Here is a 16803-nt window from a genome sequence, read left to right on the forward strand (position 1 = left end):
CTCTAGCCGCAATGCGTTGTCAAACAGTTCGAGTATTAAGCTTTGACGTTGCCGCTTCCGATTATCGCTCAATTCTTATTTTACTTATCTACGCAGGGCCGTGACGCTTCACCGTCCTGAGGACTGACCTGGGAATCCGGGATATTGGAAACCGTTTGGCATGTTCGGCGGCACAAAGTTCATGAAGGGTAGTCCGGCACCGAACCCTGGAGTTGGCGGGGCGACACCAATGTTATTATCACGACCTCCCCGCTGGTTGTTGTCGTTATAATCCGTGCGTCTGTTGCGTTGTTCACGGTGGGCTTCGACGAAAGTGTCATGGGAGGACCGTGGGCCTTTTGCCCCGCCAGAATCGGTCGGGAACCGCTTGCTGATGGCTGCGTTTGGAGATTTTGGTTAGTCTATGGATTGACAACAAACGATCTAAAGATAAAATGGGAGCTCATGATGCAGATGGGAAATGAGACAGGAATGGAGGAAGGAAGGGCTATTCTAGAAGCATAAGTTGGGAGCAAGAGGTTGGAAACAAACCTTTAGAGGATACACCCTGACCAATTTCGATATCTGGTTCTTCAACAACCATTCCACCGACCAATGGCTTTCCGCCAGTTCCTCCATATTCGGCTGAGACCATCCACCTTTGATCCGCGTCGGTCAGGCGGTCAATTGGGATGATACTGATTCCAGTTTGATAATCGCTGCAGTCTCGCGGTCCATACCCAACTCCCCATCGTGTCTGGAAAGAAACGTCGTCAGTATTGCGCGTAAGGGAAAGAGGAAACAGAAAGGAAACAAGGCTATGCGCATACCCTGATGGTCATATTATCAGCTCTATAGGTTTCCATGCCAGCCCTGGCTTTGACCGCATCATCGCGAGTGAGCATCTTGATGAAAGCATGGCGCTTGTCCTGGTTCACTATGCATGACTGGACCAATCCGTGCCTCTCAAAGAGCCCGCGAAGTTCATCCTCAGAGATGCTGTAGTAGTGACGACGTTAGCATATCGACAGCGAACAAAGGGAGGCTTAAAACTCACGTTACACCACCAACAAACAAGGTTCTGCTGAGAACTAGATGATTCATTGTATATTAGCACGTGATTTAGATTATTATTTTGAGAATATATCGCTATTAGCCTACCTTTAATGCTGTTTGACGCGATGCCTTCATCAAACTCCACGAGTTTGTTAAATTTAGGCAAAGTGGGTGTTGTACGATCACCGCCTTGGCTGCCCTTTCCGTTGAACCTGTTCCCATTGGGAGGGGTTCTGCTACGATCCCTACGACCGCGGGGGGATGCCCCTCTGCGCCCAAAACCGCCATTCCCACCACGTCCCCTTCCACGATTACGTTCGTTACCACCACCGTTACCACCTTCACGACCGTTGCGAGTATCGTTGCCTTCATATTCACCATATACAGGGCTACGACGTCTAAAGTTTGGCGGGGAGCGCCCTGCTCCTCCTCCAGCGCTGCCTCCACGATCGAAGCGAGCTGGGGACCTTGAACGGGATCTACCCCGACGGCCTTGGTAACGCGGGGGCGACATGGGCGGTGGAGAGTATCCGCGTTCATTACGACGAACATCGCGATTATATCCACCATCACGAGGAGGCTCAGACGCATTTTGCGGTACTTGAGGATTTATCATTTGCTGCAACTGCTGCATTTGTTGCTGCTGCCACATTGGCATAGCTTGGCCATTTTGACCATCTGCACCGCCAATAGCACCAGTACCAAGGGCTCCAAAAGACTGGGTCAACTGAGGAAGGCTCATGCCCTGCAAACCTGGGTGGTTAAGCAGGAGCTGGAGAAGGGCCATCTGATCTACAGGAGCAGTAGCAGCACTCGGTACTTGCTGGGGTTGCTGTGGTTGCTGTTGAGTATACTGGGAATACGATGCTTGAATTTGTGGTTGCTGTGGTTGCTGTGGCTGTTGCTGTTGAGGCTGTTGCTGCTGGCCAAGATACATGCCAGGCATTTGATTTCCATACATAGGAACATTGTTCGCAATTGGGGGAGTGGGAGTATAGGAAATAGGAACCGGAGTAGCTTGAACTTGGGGCGCGATAGGCCGTGAAGGAGCAAGCGAAGTATCTTGTGACAAACCAGACATCCCATTCATCTGGCCATTTGATACATTATACTGTGGTGTAGCGGCTACGGGGGGTGTGGGTGCTTGGGCAGGGGCGGTAGGGGGAGTAACTGTTTGGTTTTGTTTTGCCATGTTTGCAAGCGCCTGTAAGATAGAGGCCGTATTTGATGCATTTGGCTGTGCCTGGTTCTGTGGTGGTTGTTGTTGAGGTTGCGACATCGGATACTGTGGGAAAGCCTGCATCTGTCCGTTTAGGGATTGCAGATGTGGAGGCGGTGACCCAGTTGGAGTTGTAGAATCTACGTTTAATGAAAAAAGATAAATCATCAATTACTAAGGGAGTTCTTCCAAAATGGACCGGCTCAGACGAAAGAGAATACGCGTGGAAGAGGAAGGGATGTGGTAGCTTACTCTGTGAATAGGCCTGTGACATGGGGCTTGATGCAATCCTCTGTTTAATCTCCATTAAGACCTCGGGAGGAAATGTTGAGCTGCGCTCCCAAATCGCTACGAGCTTTTCTATTTTATCCTAGAAGACACAATATCTGTGTAAGTTGGATGCCTCTACATTTTTTTATACGAACGATCAGGTGTCGTGTTTCAGAGCGATAATAGGAGGGGGAGGCTTCTTAGTCGTTGTCAAAGTGAATAATATTATATATATAGCTTGACAACGAGTACCCCATTCACGGATCTCCGTTTGAACCTTCTGCGGAAGATAGCGTACCTTATTCTCTTCTGGAGGCGCATGTTGCAAAATATCATTCATTAAACTTGGGAGTAGCTGGGTGATTCTATAGACACCAGCACCATAGGTGCCATCAGGAGCTTCGGCAGAGACCGGTTGTTGGCTCTTCTTTGCAAGATCTAAGTACTTGCGAGCAACAGAATCTACAACGTAGAGGGGGCCTAGTTTATGGGTTCCTGGACACTTCTTGAAATGTGTATAAAGTTTCCCGATGATAACGGATTCGGACTAAAACATTGATATCGACAGTCAGCATCTGATGATTATTTAAATTCTCTTTTTCGCTCTACATAGCTGCCGGTGCTGCTGGTCTAAAATATTTCTAGAAATCGTTCAGTAGGAAGAAGTACCTGGACGTTTTTTGCACTGATTTCAGTTATTTGGTTGATTTTTGACCCAGACACTCCGGGTGGTTTGGTGACAAGCATGGCCTGCAAGGCATTCTCGAGCTCCACCACCACAGACATTATGATGATGATAGAGATTTTCTCGAAAACACCAAATGGAGAATATTACTCGGGCCAAATAGAGGAAGCAGCAGTCAATCCAACGATTATGGTTGGCGATGACGCGTACGATTCTAACAACTTCTCAATAGTGGTCGCGCGCGACTAATATTTGCGTTCCCTTATTGACTCTACTCACGCCTTCGCTTTCTAGATAGTCGGAGACGATGTGTTGATGTCTCGATTCTCTTTACTGGGGAGGGGCAACTTTTAAAGTGCCGCTGAATGCCTTCTACCAGTCCTTGCCACGCCGATCACCTAGATTTCAAGGCAGGAAAAGAGTACGATGTTTAACTTCTGATGGTGAGAGTGAGCCCACGAGGGGGAAGAGATAAAATTTCTCTGATTGTATATCGGGAGATTTGTAAGTAGTTGATGTTGCAGTGGCTGCGGGGATTTACGACGCGGGTGTTGGTTGGGAGATGCAGGAGAAAGGAAGTCTCGGTGAGGGGACGTTCCAAGGAATGCTGTGAAACTCAGAGTTTGTCAGGCCTTAGTATTAGTCAGCACACCGGGCCCTATTGTACGCGGTAGGAAAACGTAATTTGTGTGTCATAGCGCCTAATCACCACCATCACGATAGATACATCATAAGTCGAAGGACATGAATTTTATTTTCGCCATAATACATTTATCTCTAGACAAGTAATCATGGATGAAAAGATTCATAACCGAGCGCGTGTGTATGTACATGTATCCAGGCCTGAAAGAGTTACACGCGACACCTTGCCGTTCTGGGAGGGTTTTGTGTGCAATGGATACATATAACAAGAGGGAAAAATTTCAAAACGTGAGAGGAATATCCGACCGCATCCAACCTTCTAAATGTCCCTCTCCCTCTCTCTGTGTTCCTCTCTCAATGGATGAAAGAGTGCGCTGCAGTTGCATCATAAATTATCACTCGTATGTATCACTTGTTTCGCTGACGTGCACTGTAGCCGCCCTGAAACAACAATTATCAGGCTAATATGACTGCAAGTGGAGGAACAGGGGATCGGTCAGTTTTTCCATCGGGGCTCCGGTAATATTTAACGAGAAACACCTTCATCGTAAAACGTCCAAGAACTCAAACACCAAGGACTCTAGATTTATTTCCCAGACAAGCACAATATCCCCATGCAAACTTTATTAACTAAAACAGCTGTCATTGAGTGTAGACTCCCAGGCAATCTGGCGATTCACTTAAGTCGCAAATGCCTGCAAGCCATTGGGGTCTGGTCCAAGCCACGTAACTTCACCTTTGTGTATTCCTATTGGTTGTCTTTGCTCGCGAATTCCCGTGACTGGTGTCGCGTTCGCGTAAAAAAACCAATGCGCATGAGGTTCCAAACTCACTTCGGCCTGTCTAAGGCCGCACAGAATGTGACATCCGCTGGAACTCATTTTCATTGACAAATCTCAGCATTGATAAAGATCTTGATAGACAATCGAGTCTGAGTACCTACTCTTACATGTGAACCGCAATGCACGGTTGACAACTCTAAAGTCTGAAGTTTGTTGGGATCGGGGAGCCAAGCAAAACAATGAGCAATTCGTCCGAGAAACCTGGGGATCACCACCTCAGAAATCATTGCGCAAAGGCCCAGGAAGCGGACTTGTGACCATCTATCACGATTTCCCCGGCCCTGGGTAAAACCTTAAGGGGTCTACGGAGGTATGAGATGTTTCTCGGTTCATGAAGGGGGAACGGAACCTCTTACACAGATACCCTTTTCAAAAGCTAGGTACTCCAGACCCACTTGTTTACTGCCAAGGGGAAATCAGTGCCAAGGGCAATATAGATAATCGACAGCCGCATTAAGAGGATGAATCTTGTTTCTCCAGACCCAAAGGTTCGCGTATTACAGGCAGTTTTAAGACATTCGAATGGATCATGCTGGAGTTGCGATTTTCAGGGCTGTGAAACGGCAGAGTCTTTTCTTCCCTTTGGTCTTCGCCTACAGAGCCGATGTCCTTGCCAGATTAAAGTGCAATCATCCTATATTAAGTAATACCGGCTATAAAATATTCTCCTACGGAATCCGGTCCCGAGAGGGCATGATCTGCTTTCCTTACCGGTACCTGTGATATATGATAGAGAACCGACGTTACAGGACAATTTTGGTGTTTATAAAGATTTTCTCCATTTATTTACTGGCAATCGGAGCCGGCCCGGTCATTGGAGAATTGCCGTTTCTGTAACAGCTCTACCAAGGTTGTTATTCTTCGCTTAAGGTCGGCGGACTCACCTATATCCTTCCCAGAGAGACATTCATTACCAGTTCAGCGGGTAGAACCGTCATTTCAGTCAATCAAGATGAGGTTGAGGTTACGGCCCCTCAGATTTGGTTGTCACCTACGCGCGTGTACCACCACTAACTTATTCCCTCTCGTCCTTTCCTTGCTTGACAGGTCGTACAATGTACTTACACAGGTACAGCTGAAGAAGAGCAATGACGAGTGATGAGGAATAGTGTTCGTGGCTGTAAATCGTGGGATCATTGTAACCTGAGACGATGCCCCCCGCCCGTTACCTGGCAATTACTTTGACCGGAAGATCTGTAACACAACTACAACCACGAACATCTTTAGACTTTTAATAGGGTATCGAAGTAGTGGAGGCTTGCAGTGGTCCCACTCCTGCGGCCAAGCGGCGAACTCAATACTCCCGGGTTTAACCTTTTCTTATGGGGATAATCAAGGGAATGAATATTACACCGCTGCCATTCGGCCATATCAGCGGCATTTATCCGATGTCGGCTCTCAGGCCGTAGGACTACGTCTACTCAGGAACATCAGTATCTTAATTCTGATTCCTTGTGAGTCTCATATCTATGGATACTGTTGATACAGTAGGTATAGATAGTCAATCTTCGCACGGTGGCTAGATAAAAGTATGTGCTAAATGTGGTCTTTACCGTTCAAGTACTAGCACATAGGGTAATTGAAGCGACCCTCCCTTTATCCAATTCCGAGACCATTTAAAAGTTGCATGAGAGCCGATGGATATTTGGAGTGCGATAATGGGCTTAGATGACTAAGCTACTATCACTTGGGACTTAATAAATTTCCTAGTATCCAGAGTAAGTGGCGGTGTGGCTTGTGCCATTATTTTTTTCCTGTTTTTCTGACTACTACTGACACGGTCGTACATGCTCTCTGCGAGCGTAACGACCGAACTCCATTGGTGGTACTAATCAAGGCAAATGAACCCCCAAATTCCGAGGCAGACTTGCATCATTCGTTACAGCTAATCAGAACGGTCATCATTACCCCCATGCCCTTCGGTTCGTTCACTTTTAGTTTACTTATCAGCCGTTACCTTTTTTTTTTCTTCGCTAAAGTCGTCAACCATTTGACGTGGATTGCCCTTTCTGGCGCAGAAGTTTCGGGTACGATTGCTGACCCAATGACGTAGGACCGGGATTCGGATAACTGCAGAAAGAAATTTTTATCTACATGCTTTCTTTCTCGTAAGTCTTCCAGGTCTTGATATCTAGTTGGTTGGTATAATTGGTCTGTGTTTACGTGGGGTCCGATTAAGTGCGCGGGGCGAAAAACTTTACACCATCTTGACCACTGAAGTCTGCTGTCTTGTCGACGTTACGAAATAGAATTTCTCTCATATGAGTAAGTATTTGGAAGGTGATATGATATGAAAATCGGTTTGAGCAGCTGATACATGTGCGTAAGTATTAGGCGTCACAACCTACGTATTTTAGGTTGTTCTATTGATGTTGACTTAGGATACACCGTTCCCTATGACACTACTTCATTTTGAACGTTTCGGGCGGATAGCCTACTCGCGAATGATCCAGACGTTGCGTATGGCTCTCCTGCGGTCTCTAAAACCGAGTGATGAATCATGACTATAAAATCAGAATATTCCACCAGGCTTTCAGGTGAAAGCTGCAATTATATGATTGGTAGTAATGAGCGTTTCAGGCTATGCCGGGATGTGGGGGTAAGAGGAATGCTGTCGTCATTAATTGTGAAAAGAGCACGTATATATCAGGGATTAATTGGTTGATATTAGGTATTTTCTTCAGAAACATACCCAGTAAGTTGCTCTATCTCTCATTGACCCTTGATCCACTGCATAACACATGCGATACAGTCTGGGCATTATCCAGCTTCTGCGGCAACGTTGTAAATTTATTAATATTTGCTTTTCCCTCCACAGGCATGGCAGGCCTCTATGGAATTGGTCCGGCCCAGATGCATTGCAGTGCCTACACAAAGAGATCGTCCGCAGGGGTTTAGTCCCTACATCTCTGCAGGCTTCCCGATCTTGGCAGGGCGGTGCGGCGGTGCCAATCTTGAGATATCACTCGTATATGGCGCCTGTTTTGTGCCATCATCTTGGCAGCCGGAGCAATACGAGTTATGGGAATATTTCCAAGGGGAAACCCCCGATAAATCTAGGACAATACCCGGTGCAACACAGCGCAGATCTATGTACTCAGATGGCCGCCTGCCAATGATCTGAGATGTCGTGCGCGCGCGGGTGCAGCGTCTCAAGTTTGCGGAGGACACTCCGCCGGAGACCAGATAGGTATGTGGAGTACATGTAGGCAAGTATGTCTTCTGGCTACTGGATAAACCTTTACCCAGGAGGCTTAAGCACATCTGAAACCCTTGGAGGAGGTTCTGAAAGTCGAATTAAGGTTGCTATATACGCGGTCTACATAAGAATTAGAGTGTTACGCACGCGCCAAGAGATAATCCAACCAACCAGACCAGCAACAGGGGTTGAATTGTGAACCTCGATCCCCTTCTGCTGGTATGGCTCCGCTCCTAGTTAACTAGAAGATGTATGGACCTGGTGGTTTGGGGTACATGTAAGGGGTCCACGACTCCACGTTCTGGGAGGGCCCGGAATGATCATCAACGTTAACGGCCAAAATTCCGGATTGAAGATGCATGGCCCGGCTGGGCGCTCAAGGCTGAACGAATATCAAACCTGTATCAGGTATGTATGTACGTATGTTGCATGGCCTTCTAGTTACTTTGAGTTGTTCTTTTTTATTTCTCCTTTTTTATCTTCGTAATTGCTAACGTACTTGAAGTCTTGGTAATGTATGTACTTGCGGTCTTGGCTTCTCGGGAGAGTTTCCGGAAGTATGCTCCATTCTTGGTTCCACGCACGTGAGTGGATGGGGAGATTCATTACTACGGACCTGTATACCCCGTTGAACATTATACTCCGGTTACCAAGACCTAATATTAATGTTCATCTACAAAGACTCGTTCTCATTGATGCCCCTGGGGTGCGCACCAAGAGTATGAAGGGATGGTCCCGGAGAAAGCTCGAAAACATATATGCATAGATACTCTACTCTACTCTATGTATGTTCGAGTCTACTGGGATCTGAGAGAGAGTTCTGACCGGTGGGCCCGTTTCGTAATTCTGTGGGGATACACACTCATACACACACACACTTGTCGGGACGAGCAAAAAGAAACAATAACCTTAATTGTGGCGGTCTACGTCGTACTGCAAGGCTCACTCCTACCTGGTGTCCTGTACTCTATTCTCTTCCCCCCTGGTCCCTGCTAGGAAACAGGCCCTGAAGAATCTGGAAACACAACGTACAGGCACACTAGGATTCATGATATGTGGATCTGTGGTGCGCATAGCTACGTGCTATCTATCTATCAATCTATCTATACATATCTCTACAGGAAGAATGCTTGTTTATTTCTTCTTGGCCAACATAGATACACGTATGTACTCTACGTATACTCGGTCAAATGGACCGTTACAGAGTCCATCCATTCTCTAGCCAGGCCAGCGCAACAGTAACAACAGCGCCAGCAGAAACTACAGGGTAAGCGTAAACCTGACTGCGTCGGCTGGAATTTTATCTATCTTATCCCGCTGGGACCCATGTCGGTTCTGCGGGAACATCGAGTGATTCACAATGATTTGGAAGAACAAACAGATGGCGTTTCAAATCTCCAAGCGGTAGTGGGGAGGAGAAATTTGACAGGGTATCGGACCCTTTTTCTGTTGGTTCTGTTTGGACCCGGATCTGGGATAGATAGGTAGATAGACGGGATGGAATGGAATGGAGTATGTAACGTTACAAGGCAAAATCAGGTTGGATTTCTAACTATAGAGCTCTAACCACTTGTTTCTGTCTGGTCTCAGAAGGGAGTTGAGAAAGAGAGAGAAGGAGCAGGAGTGGAGTGGAGTGTGGGGATGGGGATGGAATATCAGGCAGACCTGATACCCGCCTGTGTCTTGGATCGCAGCTACAGAGACTGAGGGACACCAGATATCGGGCCAGACCCGACGAGGAAGGCTGAAAGTGGTGCGGGATGCATGCTCAGACAGAGACACACATGTACTTGTTGTACAAAGAGAGAGATGGTGGATCGGGTTCTTACTGCTGCTTGACGGCCGGGTACTACCATGGATATACGTAGTCTGCCTAGGGGAATTATAACGCACTCTTAATTGAGGCGGTCGGGCGGATACAGATACATTCTACATCGTAGGGAGTATGGTAGCTATACGTACTGTCATAGCCTCAGGCTGGATACAATAAAGGAATTATCAATGAATGGTAGCCGTATACGTACGAACCATAGACCTAACCCTCCGGGTCCTGTGCTTGTCTGGAAAGTATAGGCTAGGTCTTGGTGCTATGTAGGTAACTGGTGCTGTCGGAGGTAGACTTGATACTCCGGCATAACTAGGACCATTATAGGCCAACGTACTGCGTGTATGGGGAGTAATAAATAACCGGTACGATCGACGGCGCGGCGGATTTTGATAGTCCGGCGTAGGCCGGCATGCCGTACGTATAGAGAAGAATAAAAGCTGGCCTTGTTTGATGAATTGGAGGCGCCGGGCACGACGCCCGGGACCGGGTGTCAATGATAGATGGAACAGCCGGCTGGTAGATGGTCTAAGATGGCTAGCTGTCGGGTCGTCGGGTGACCGGTGGGCTGGTGATGACCGGAATTGGCGGGTTGTTCGGCTACTAAGGCTATTGACAGTGCCGGCTCGAGATTTGGACTTATTCGGAGTGGGTTTTATCATTTGATGGGCCCGGGTCAGCTTGATCCAGGCCGGCTTAAGCTGAAGCTATGCACTTATATTTAGGCATAATATGGTTAATGAGTTATATCGTGGGTTTTGCTTGACCGGAGTCAGTGAAAAATGGCGAGTTTCAATTACTGTTGTCAGTGAACCGTAACGGATTTTACAGGCTTTTCCAGGTCAATTACCGCCAGGGTGGTTTGGTTTCTATACCTTGTTCTCGGACTTGTGAGATGAGGGTTTGATAATGAGTTGAGCCAATTCATCATTATTCATAATTTCTATAAATAATAATTTACTGAGTTGAGTAAGTCAGATCAGCCAACTACGACCCAGGGGATATATGGTGATTAATGTTGGAGAGAAAAGATTCGAGCTAGGAGAGATCTCTCGTACGTGAAAGTACCCGGCTCAGTTGACTGATATTTTCATTGATATTGCTTGTATTTACTCGCGATCCCTCGATCACTGATAATCTCATTTCTAACACTTTTTTAGAAGAATATTTCGTGTTTTTGGGCGTTGGACACCGGATCGAACCATTTGGTGAGCCTATATTAAAGACTCGAGCTCTAGATCTACGAGATGGCTCATGGAACACACTAACTGTTGATATATGATCATTTGCATAAGCTCTACTACTGCTACTGAATGTAGTATTCCGATAATTGATATCCATAATTTCTAAGATTCCCGCTGACTCCCATAAAAAAAACAAAAAACAAAAAAACGAAAAAAGTAAACACAAAATACTAGACTTTAGAAGAAAAGCAAAGCAAATAAAAGAAAGAAAAAAATCATTAGTTTTTGCAAAAAAAAAAAAAATAAAAAAAAAAATAGTCATCTCGCACACTTAATCACGAACCATCACTCGGCCCACTTTTCCTCACTACTCGGCGACAAAATCCTCAATGTCAAACTTGACGCTCCTGGCGACGCCCCTGATGTAGTCCCAGCCAACATTGACGCGCCACTTTGTCGACGCCTCTAGCGCGTCTGTTACGGACGCTTTGGTAAGTAGGCGGAGGGAGGTTAGTGTTGCGATCTGGTGTTGGATGGTTAGTGTTTGCCTTTTTTTCTTCTGGGCAATGAGAGGAAGAGGAGGAGGGGGGTACTAACCTGTGTCTGTAGATCCACGGACGAATTGATAGGATGTGGCAGGATGGCGTAGAAGATGGCCAACATGCGTTCTAGCGGCCATGCTTGTGGGCCGAGGAGTCTACGGTGAATCTGCGTTTTGTGTTAGTTTCTGTGTATGTGTATGCTGGGAGGGACTGGAGGGGGGGGGGGGGGGGCGTAGATACCTTTCTAGTCTTTGCGGGCCGGCCTTTACCGCCCCCGCCGCCGCCACGACGCTTCTTCTTGAAGTCGCCGGTCTTGGTGAAGAAGTTTACGTCCTGCCGTGAAGGGTTGTAGGATGCGAGGTATGCAGCACAGAGGAGGTATTTGGAGTAGTATGGGAGGTCATGCACATCTAATATCACAGCACCCATCAGCCCACCATCCCGCCCAATACCCACCCAGCAAAGAAGGAGGGGAATGCAAACTCACTCTTCCCCGCCACCACCGCCGCCCTCGTCGCCTCCGCCGCCGGCACCGGCACCACCGAAGTCACAATACTCGACTCGCGCCGAAACATCTCCTTCTGCAGCAGATACAGCTGCGAGAAGTTCCTCGTCCCATACTGGCCGCGCGCGATGGGCTGCACAAACTGGTCCCACATGGACTCCACGGCGTCGCGGAATTGCACAATGTCGCGCGCGGCGCCTTTCGCCAGCGAGTCCCAGACGGTGCCGCAGAACTTCTCCCACACGTAGAGCTCCTCGGCGGCGGTCTCGGGGGTGTATTCGTCTTCTTCTTCATCTTCGGTTTCTGTTTCGGCTGAGGCTGAGGCTTCGCCGCTGGTGGTGGTGGTGCCGGTGAGGGCGGTGGTGGTGGAGGAGAGCTTGGTGGTGGGGAGCTTGGTGATGCGCCGGACGTACTTGGAGAGGACTTTGATGCTCTCGTCTTTTGTGTAGGGCGTGAAGTGGATATGCGGGACCTCTGCGGAGCTTAGGAGGCGTGCTTTGGAGACGGAGACGATGAAGATGACGGTCAGGTTCGGGATCTGGACACTGCTGTTAGCCAACCTCACGTCTCATCCAAACCCGCGATAAATGAAGTCCACTCACCATCTCCCCCAACCTCCCCAACCCAGCCAGCAACGTCGGCGTCAATTCCCTCTGCTGATCAATCCTATCCAGAACCTATACACACACACACACACACCCATCAGCACTTCTCCTCTCACCTCTCCTCCCTCACCACCAATTGCAGCAGCCTCCATACCAGAAAATACTTCCCCCCACCACCACCACCACCACCACCACCGCCCAACATCGCCGCCAACATAACCGCCAGCGCGCCCACCCCATCACACCTCCCGGCCTCCTCCCCGCCCCCCACCGCCGCCGCAACACGCTGCGTCAGGTGCCGCGCCGTAACACACTCGTTGCACGGCACCCATGCGAAGCGGCACTCCGCGGCCTCCAGGAACGCCCGCACGATCAGCGACTTGCCGGTCGCCTCGAGGCCGTGGACGATTATTGACGGTGGGCTCGGGTCGTCTTCCTATTTTTTTTTTCGCTCCCTCTTGGTCAGCGGGGGTGGGGGGGGGGAATGAATGAAGGGCACGCGGGAGGTACTGGGAGGTGGACAAACATCACCGATGAGTGCGGACAGTCGTTGTAGCTGTGGCACGCGGCAGGGGTACTGCGCATTGATGCTGGAGAGGAGGGCGTCGGGGACGGTCTCGTCGGGGAGCATCTTGGGGATTGAAGAGTGCGGTTTGGCTTTGGTGGTTAGTGGTTGGTACTGACTGGTCGGTGGTGGATGGGAGCTTGTGCTGGAATTTGGCGACGCGGCGAAGAGCCGCATAACTGAGCTAGCCACGAGACTACGGGGAATGACTAAGCGGAAGAGACCCGCTATCGCTAGGGTCACGTGCTTTCGCGATACTCTGGTAGAGAGTGTGGGGCTGCACGGTTGGACTGGCCTGTTTTCAAACAGTAACTCAGATTAGGGTTGACAATCATTGATCAGAAGTGGGCTTTGGGGTCGTCAATATGAAGCTTTAAACAGATTATTATTCAAATCCGGAACCAAGAAAAAAAAAAAGGTTTACCGCCACCAGCTTGCTTGCTTGACGGAGATTCAACTCTTCAACTCTCCAAGTACCTAGACCACACTAGGTACGAGGTAGGAATGGAAAAAGTTTTGATTGCGCCCGGGCTCGAACCGGGGACCACTTGCGAAACACTGAATGTGAGGCAAGTGTGATAACCAACTACACCACGCAACCTTGAAACTGCGGGCTAAAAAGGAATCTATAAGCCAATTACAGCCTAGCTCGAACGAGCGGGGTGGAGCGAGCAGAGTAACCCGGCTTTTAGCGTGAGAGAAATGAGAGCCGTTATTGGATTTTGCTAGCTGTGAAAGACTGTTCGAGCTTTAATTTGATTAGAGGAGCTTGCTCTCTCTGTTATTGGATTCTTTCTTGTTTAGTTTTTTTTTAGTTGGGTGCGTAGTGGAACTTAAGGCGGTCTCTTCAACAAAACGAACCTTTTTATCATTGGCCCTGCACCGGGTACATACATGTAGTTGGGGAACGTCGACTTTCCACGAAAAGACACTGGAACTGGACCCTTCCCATGAAAAAAAAACCAGGCCTCTATTCAGAGCTGGTAAGAATGTTTAGTCGATATAGTTTTTAATCGCGGCGCTCTCACTCATTGTATAACCCCAAACCATTACATGTAGCCTCCCGTCCCAGGAAACTCGACATGGCTGCTGAATTAATCCCAGTTGTAAAGTACCAAGAAAGTCACTTTTACTGTTTATTGTTTATTGTTTAATGATCATACAAGTAAAAATAAAAAATAAAAAAAAAAGAACAAATTCCCTAAATTGCAAAATTGCATCCCTCCGGTAACTCCAGTGACGTAGAAAAAAGGCAGTTGAAAAAAAAAAAAAAAAAAGAAAAGCTGAAAAAAATGGGCAATCCACCCGCTCTATGGCCTACGGATGATGATGATGATGGTGATGATGATGATGCTGCGCCATGGAAGCTAGCGCAAAGATAGTACCGGGGTTAGCAGTATAGGTATAGTATGGATACAGATATCAATCGTAAGAGTACAGTATTAAAACAAAGCCACAGCTTTAAAAAAAACCAGCGCAAGAAAGAAAGCAAGAAAGCAGCAGATATCATTTCATCCTCAAATACGCCTTCACCACCCCCTTCCCCACGCCCCTGCCATCCCCCTCCAACGCGCCAATCCAATCGCGAATCTGCACGCCGCCGCCCCGCTCCCCATCATCCCTCCACGCACCAATCCTCTGCCCCCCCGTCCAATACTCCAGCCCCCCCACCGCGCCCGGCGTCGTCGGCGTCGCCACGCCCACCCCCACCGGCGCCATCGCCGCCTGCCCACCACCGCCGATCCCGCCCCCCGCAGCCGACATCCACGAATACGTCTTCTTCTTCCGCTTCCCGCCAAACCCGCCAATGCCCATCATCATGTTCGCCGTCGCGTTGGCCGCCTTGTGCGACATGACCTCCTCCTTCTTGCTCGCAATGTGCTTCCGCGACTCCTTCAGCGACATTGTCGGCGTCGACGGCGGCTCCACCTGCGACGACGACGACCCCGCCCCCCCCGCGCCCCCCGCCGCCGACGGTGTCGTCGGCTCCACGGTCGGCGTGCTCGCGGCCGTGGCCGGCGTCTCGCGCTTCGCCTTCTTCGCGATGCGCTCCTGCTCCTTGTGGAACTCGCGCTGCTGCAGCCCCCGCAGCGCCTTCGCCGTCTCGTTGGCGAGCGTCGTCGTCGGCGTCGTCGTCGGCGCCGCCGCCCCCTCCACCGACGCCGCAAAGCTGAATGAGCGCTTTAACGGGTTTCCCGGGGAGACAGCGCTGTCCGGGATGGCCCCCTTGATGGGGTCGAGAGCAGCGCCCTTGACGCTGTCGGCCCACTCGCCCGAGACCACGTTCTGTGCGCGGCGGCGCGCGCGGGCGAGGACGATTGCGCGCGTGACAAACTGGTTTATGCGCTCCTTCGCGGCGAGGCTGAGGAGGGCGGCGATGTCGGCCTGCTGGCCGTGGGTGACGAGGGCGCCGTTGCCGGCGTTGAGCGTGAAGAGCTGGCAGGCTGCGTCGCGCGTCTTGCGGAAGAGGCGGTTGGACAGGATCTCGGGGGTCAGGAAGGGGTCTGCGAGGTGGGCCGTGCGGATCTCGGCCTGGCGGCGGTGGGCGATGCGCGCCTCTTCGTCGGAGGAGGAGGGGCCGCCCGGGCCGTTGGAGGAGGTGGTGGTGGTGGTCGAGGCGGTCAGGCGCGCTTCTTCTTCCTTGAGGTCGATGCCGGCGGAGGTGAGGGCGTCGGCGAGGTCGGTGGGGTCGGTGGGCTTGGAGGCGGGCGGGGGCATGGAGGTGGAGGCTTGCTGCTGGGATTGCTGCTGCTGTTGTTGGGATTGTTGCTGCTGTTGCTGCTGCTGGGATTGCTGCTGCTGCTGCTGGTATTGCATCTGCATCTGTTGTTGCTGCTGCTGCTGCTGCTGCTGCTGCTGGGGTGTGGGCTGCCCGTTCTGGGGATACTGCTGCACGGAGGGGGACTGCGGGAACGACATCGTGGGTGGTGTTTGCCTCGCGGACAGACGCTTAATTGCTCGCCGTGGAGGTCGATGTGCGGACGTTCGTTGGTTGGTTGGTTGGTTGGTTGGTTGGTGGTTGATCGATGGCCGTGATTCTGTTGATGTTGTGGGACGAGAGTGAGAGAGGAATCCGTAGACACGAGGTTACCCGGATGAGTGTGTACCGGACCAGAGCTTGAGCCGCACACGCGATTAGAGAGAGAGCTGAGCTGGCTGGGATATATACCTGCTGCAATCTGCGGGTCGAAGAAGGGGGGCAACTCGGTGGGTTATCTACTGTGCAGCGGTGGCCCTGGAGGAGGCGGGCGTCCGGGCGGCGAGTACTGCTGCTCTGGAGCCCTGGAGATGGATGGCGGGTGTGCATTGATCATGATCTTTCAGTCATAGGATCATGCTCGCAATCGAGTGGTCACCAAATGAACAACCAAAAAGCAAACCGCAAACATGGAGAGCCGTCCCGTTGCCGCCGCTTTGCAGTTTCTAGATTTGGGTTGGGGGAATTGAGTGGCGGGAAGTGCTGCCGGGTCGAGAAAGGAAGCTGCTTCCTCCAGTACAGTGTCAAGTCATGCAGATGCAGTTCGTTAGAGCTACTCCAGAGACAGCTTGCCACCAATGAGTCAATTCGATTGCTTCTCTAAATACATGATAACTCCTCGCCTCCAAATAAAAACTACTCGTGGATGGCCTGTGATTCACAGGAGATTCTCTCTTATTTCTACCCTATACCGGAGACTTTATGTAT

At 50.0% G+C, this 16803-nt stretch overlaps 4 protein-coding genes across 4 annotated transcripts; 1 reads left to right on the forward strand and 3 right to left on the reverse strand.

Annotated features, from left to right (window-relative positions):
- Positions 1–108: 108 nt before the first annotated feature.
- H6S33_011223 (uncharacterized protein) lies at positions 109–3310 on the reverse strand (the record flags this gene model as incomplete). Its single annotated transcript, XM_044843109.1, has 8 exons — positions 109–377; positions 532–736; positions 810–978; positions 1037–1070; positions 1141–2394; positions 2507–2624; positions 2823–3071; positions 3194–3310. 8 exons carry the CDS (start codon positions 3308–3310, stop codon positions 109–111), a joined length of 2415 nt encoding a protein of 804 aa, XP_044695991.1.
- Positions 3311–7010: 3700 nt separating this feature from the next.
- Positions 7011–7481, forward strand: H6S33_011224 (uncharacterized protein; the record flags this gene model as incomplete). Its single annotated transcript, XM_044843110.1, has 5 exons — positions 7011–7016; positions 7075–7153; positions 7210–7292; positions 7365–7388; positions 7446–7481. 5 exons carry the CDS (start codon positions 7011–7013, stop codon positions 7479–7481), a joined length of 228 nt encoding a protein of 75 aa, XP_044695992.1.
- Positions 7482–11268: 3787 nt separating this feature from the next.
- On the reverse strand, positions 11269–13295 carry H6S33_011225 (uncharacterized protein; the record flags this gene model as incomplete). Its single annotated transcript, XM_044843111.1, has 7 exons — positions 11269–11424; positions 11499–11609; positions 11684–11853; positions 11931–12486; positions 12551–12614; positions 12670–12989; positions 13080–13295. 7 exons carry the CDS (start codon positions 13293–13295, stop codon positions 11269–11271), a joined length of 1593 nt encoding a protein of 530 aa, XP_044695993.1.
- A 1329-nt stretch (positions 13296–14624) lies between these two features.
- Positions 14625–16037, reverse strand: H6S33_011226 (uncharacterized protein; the record flags this gene model as incomplete). Its single annotated transcript, XM_044843112.1, has 1 exon — positions 14625–16037. One exon carries the CDS (start codon positions 16035–16037, stop codon positions 14625–14627), a length of 1413 nt encoding a protein of 470 aa, XP_044695994.1.
- Between the last annotated feature and the right edge of the window lie 766 nt (positions 16038–16803).

Source organism: Morchella sextelata (assembly GCF_020137385.1).
Source record: "Morchella sextelata strain SCLS chromosome Unknown scls_6, whole genome shotgun sequence".
NCBI lineage: Eukaryota > Fungi > Ascomycota > Pezizomycetes > Pezizales > Morchellaceae > Morchella > Morchella sextelata.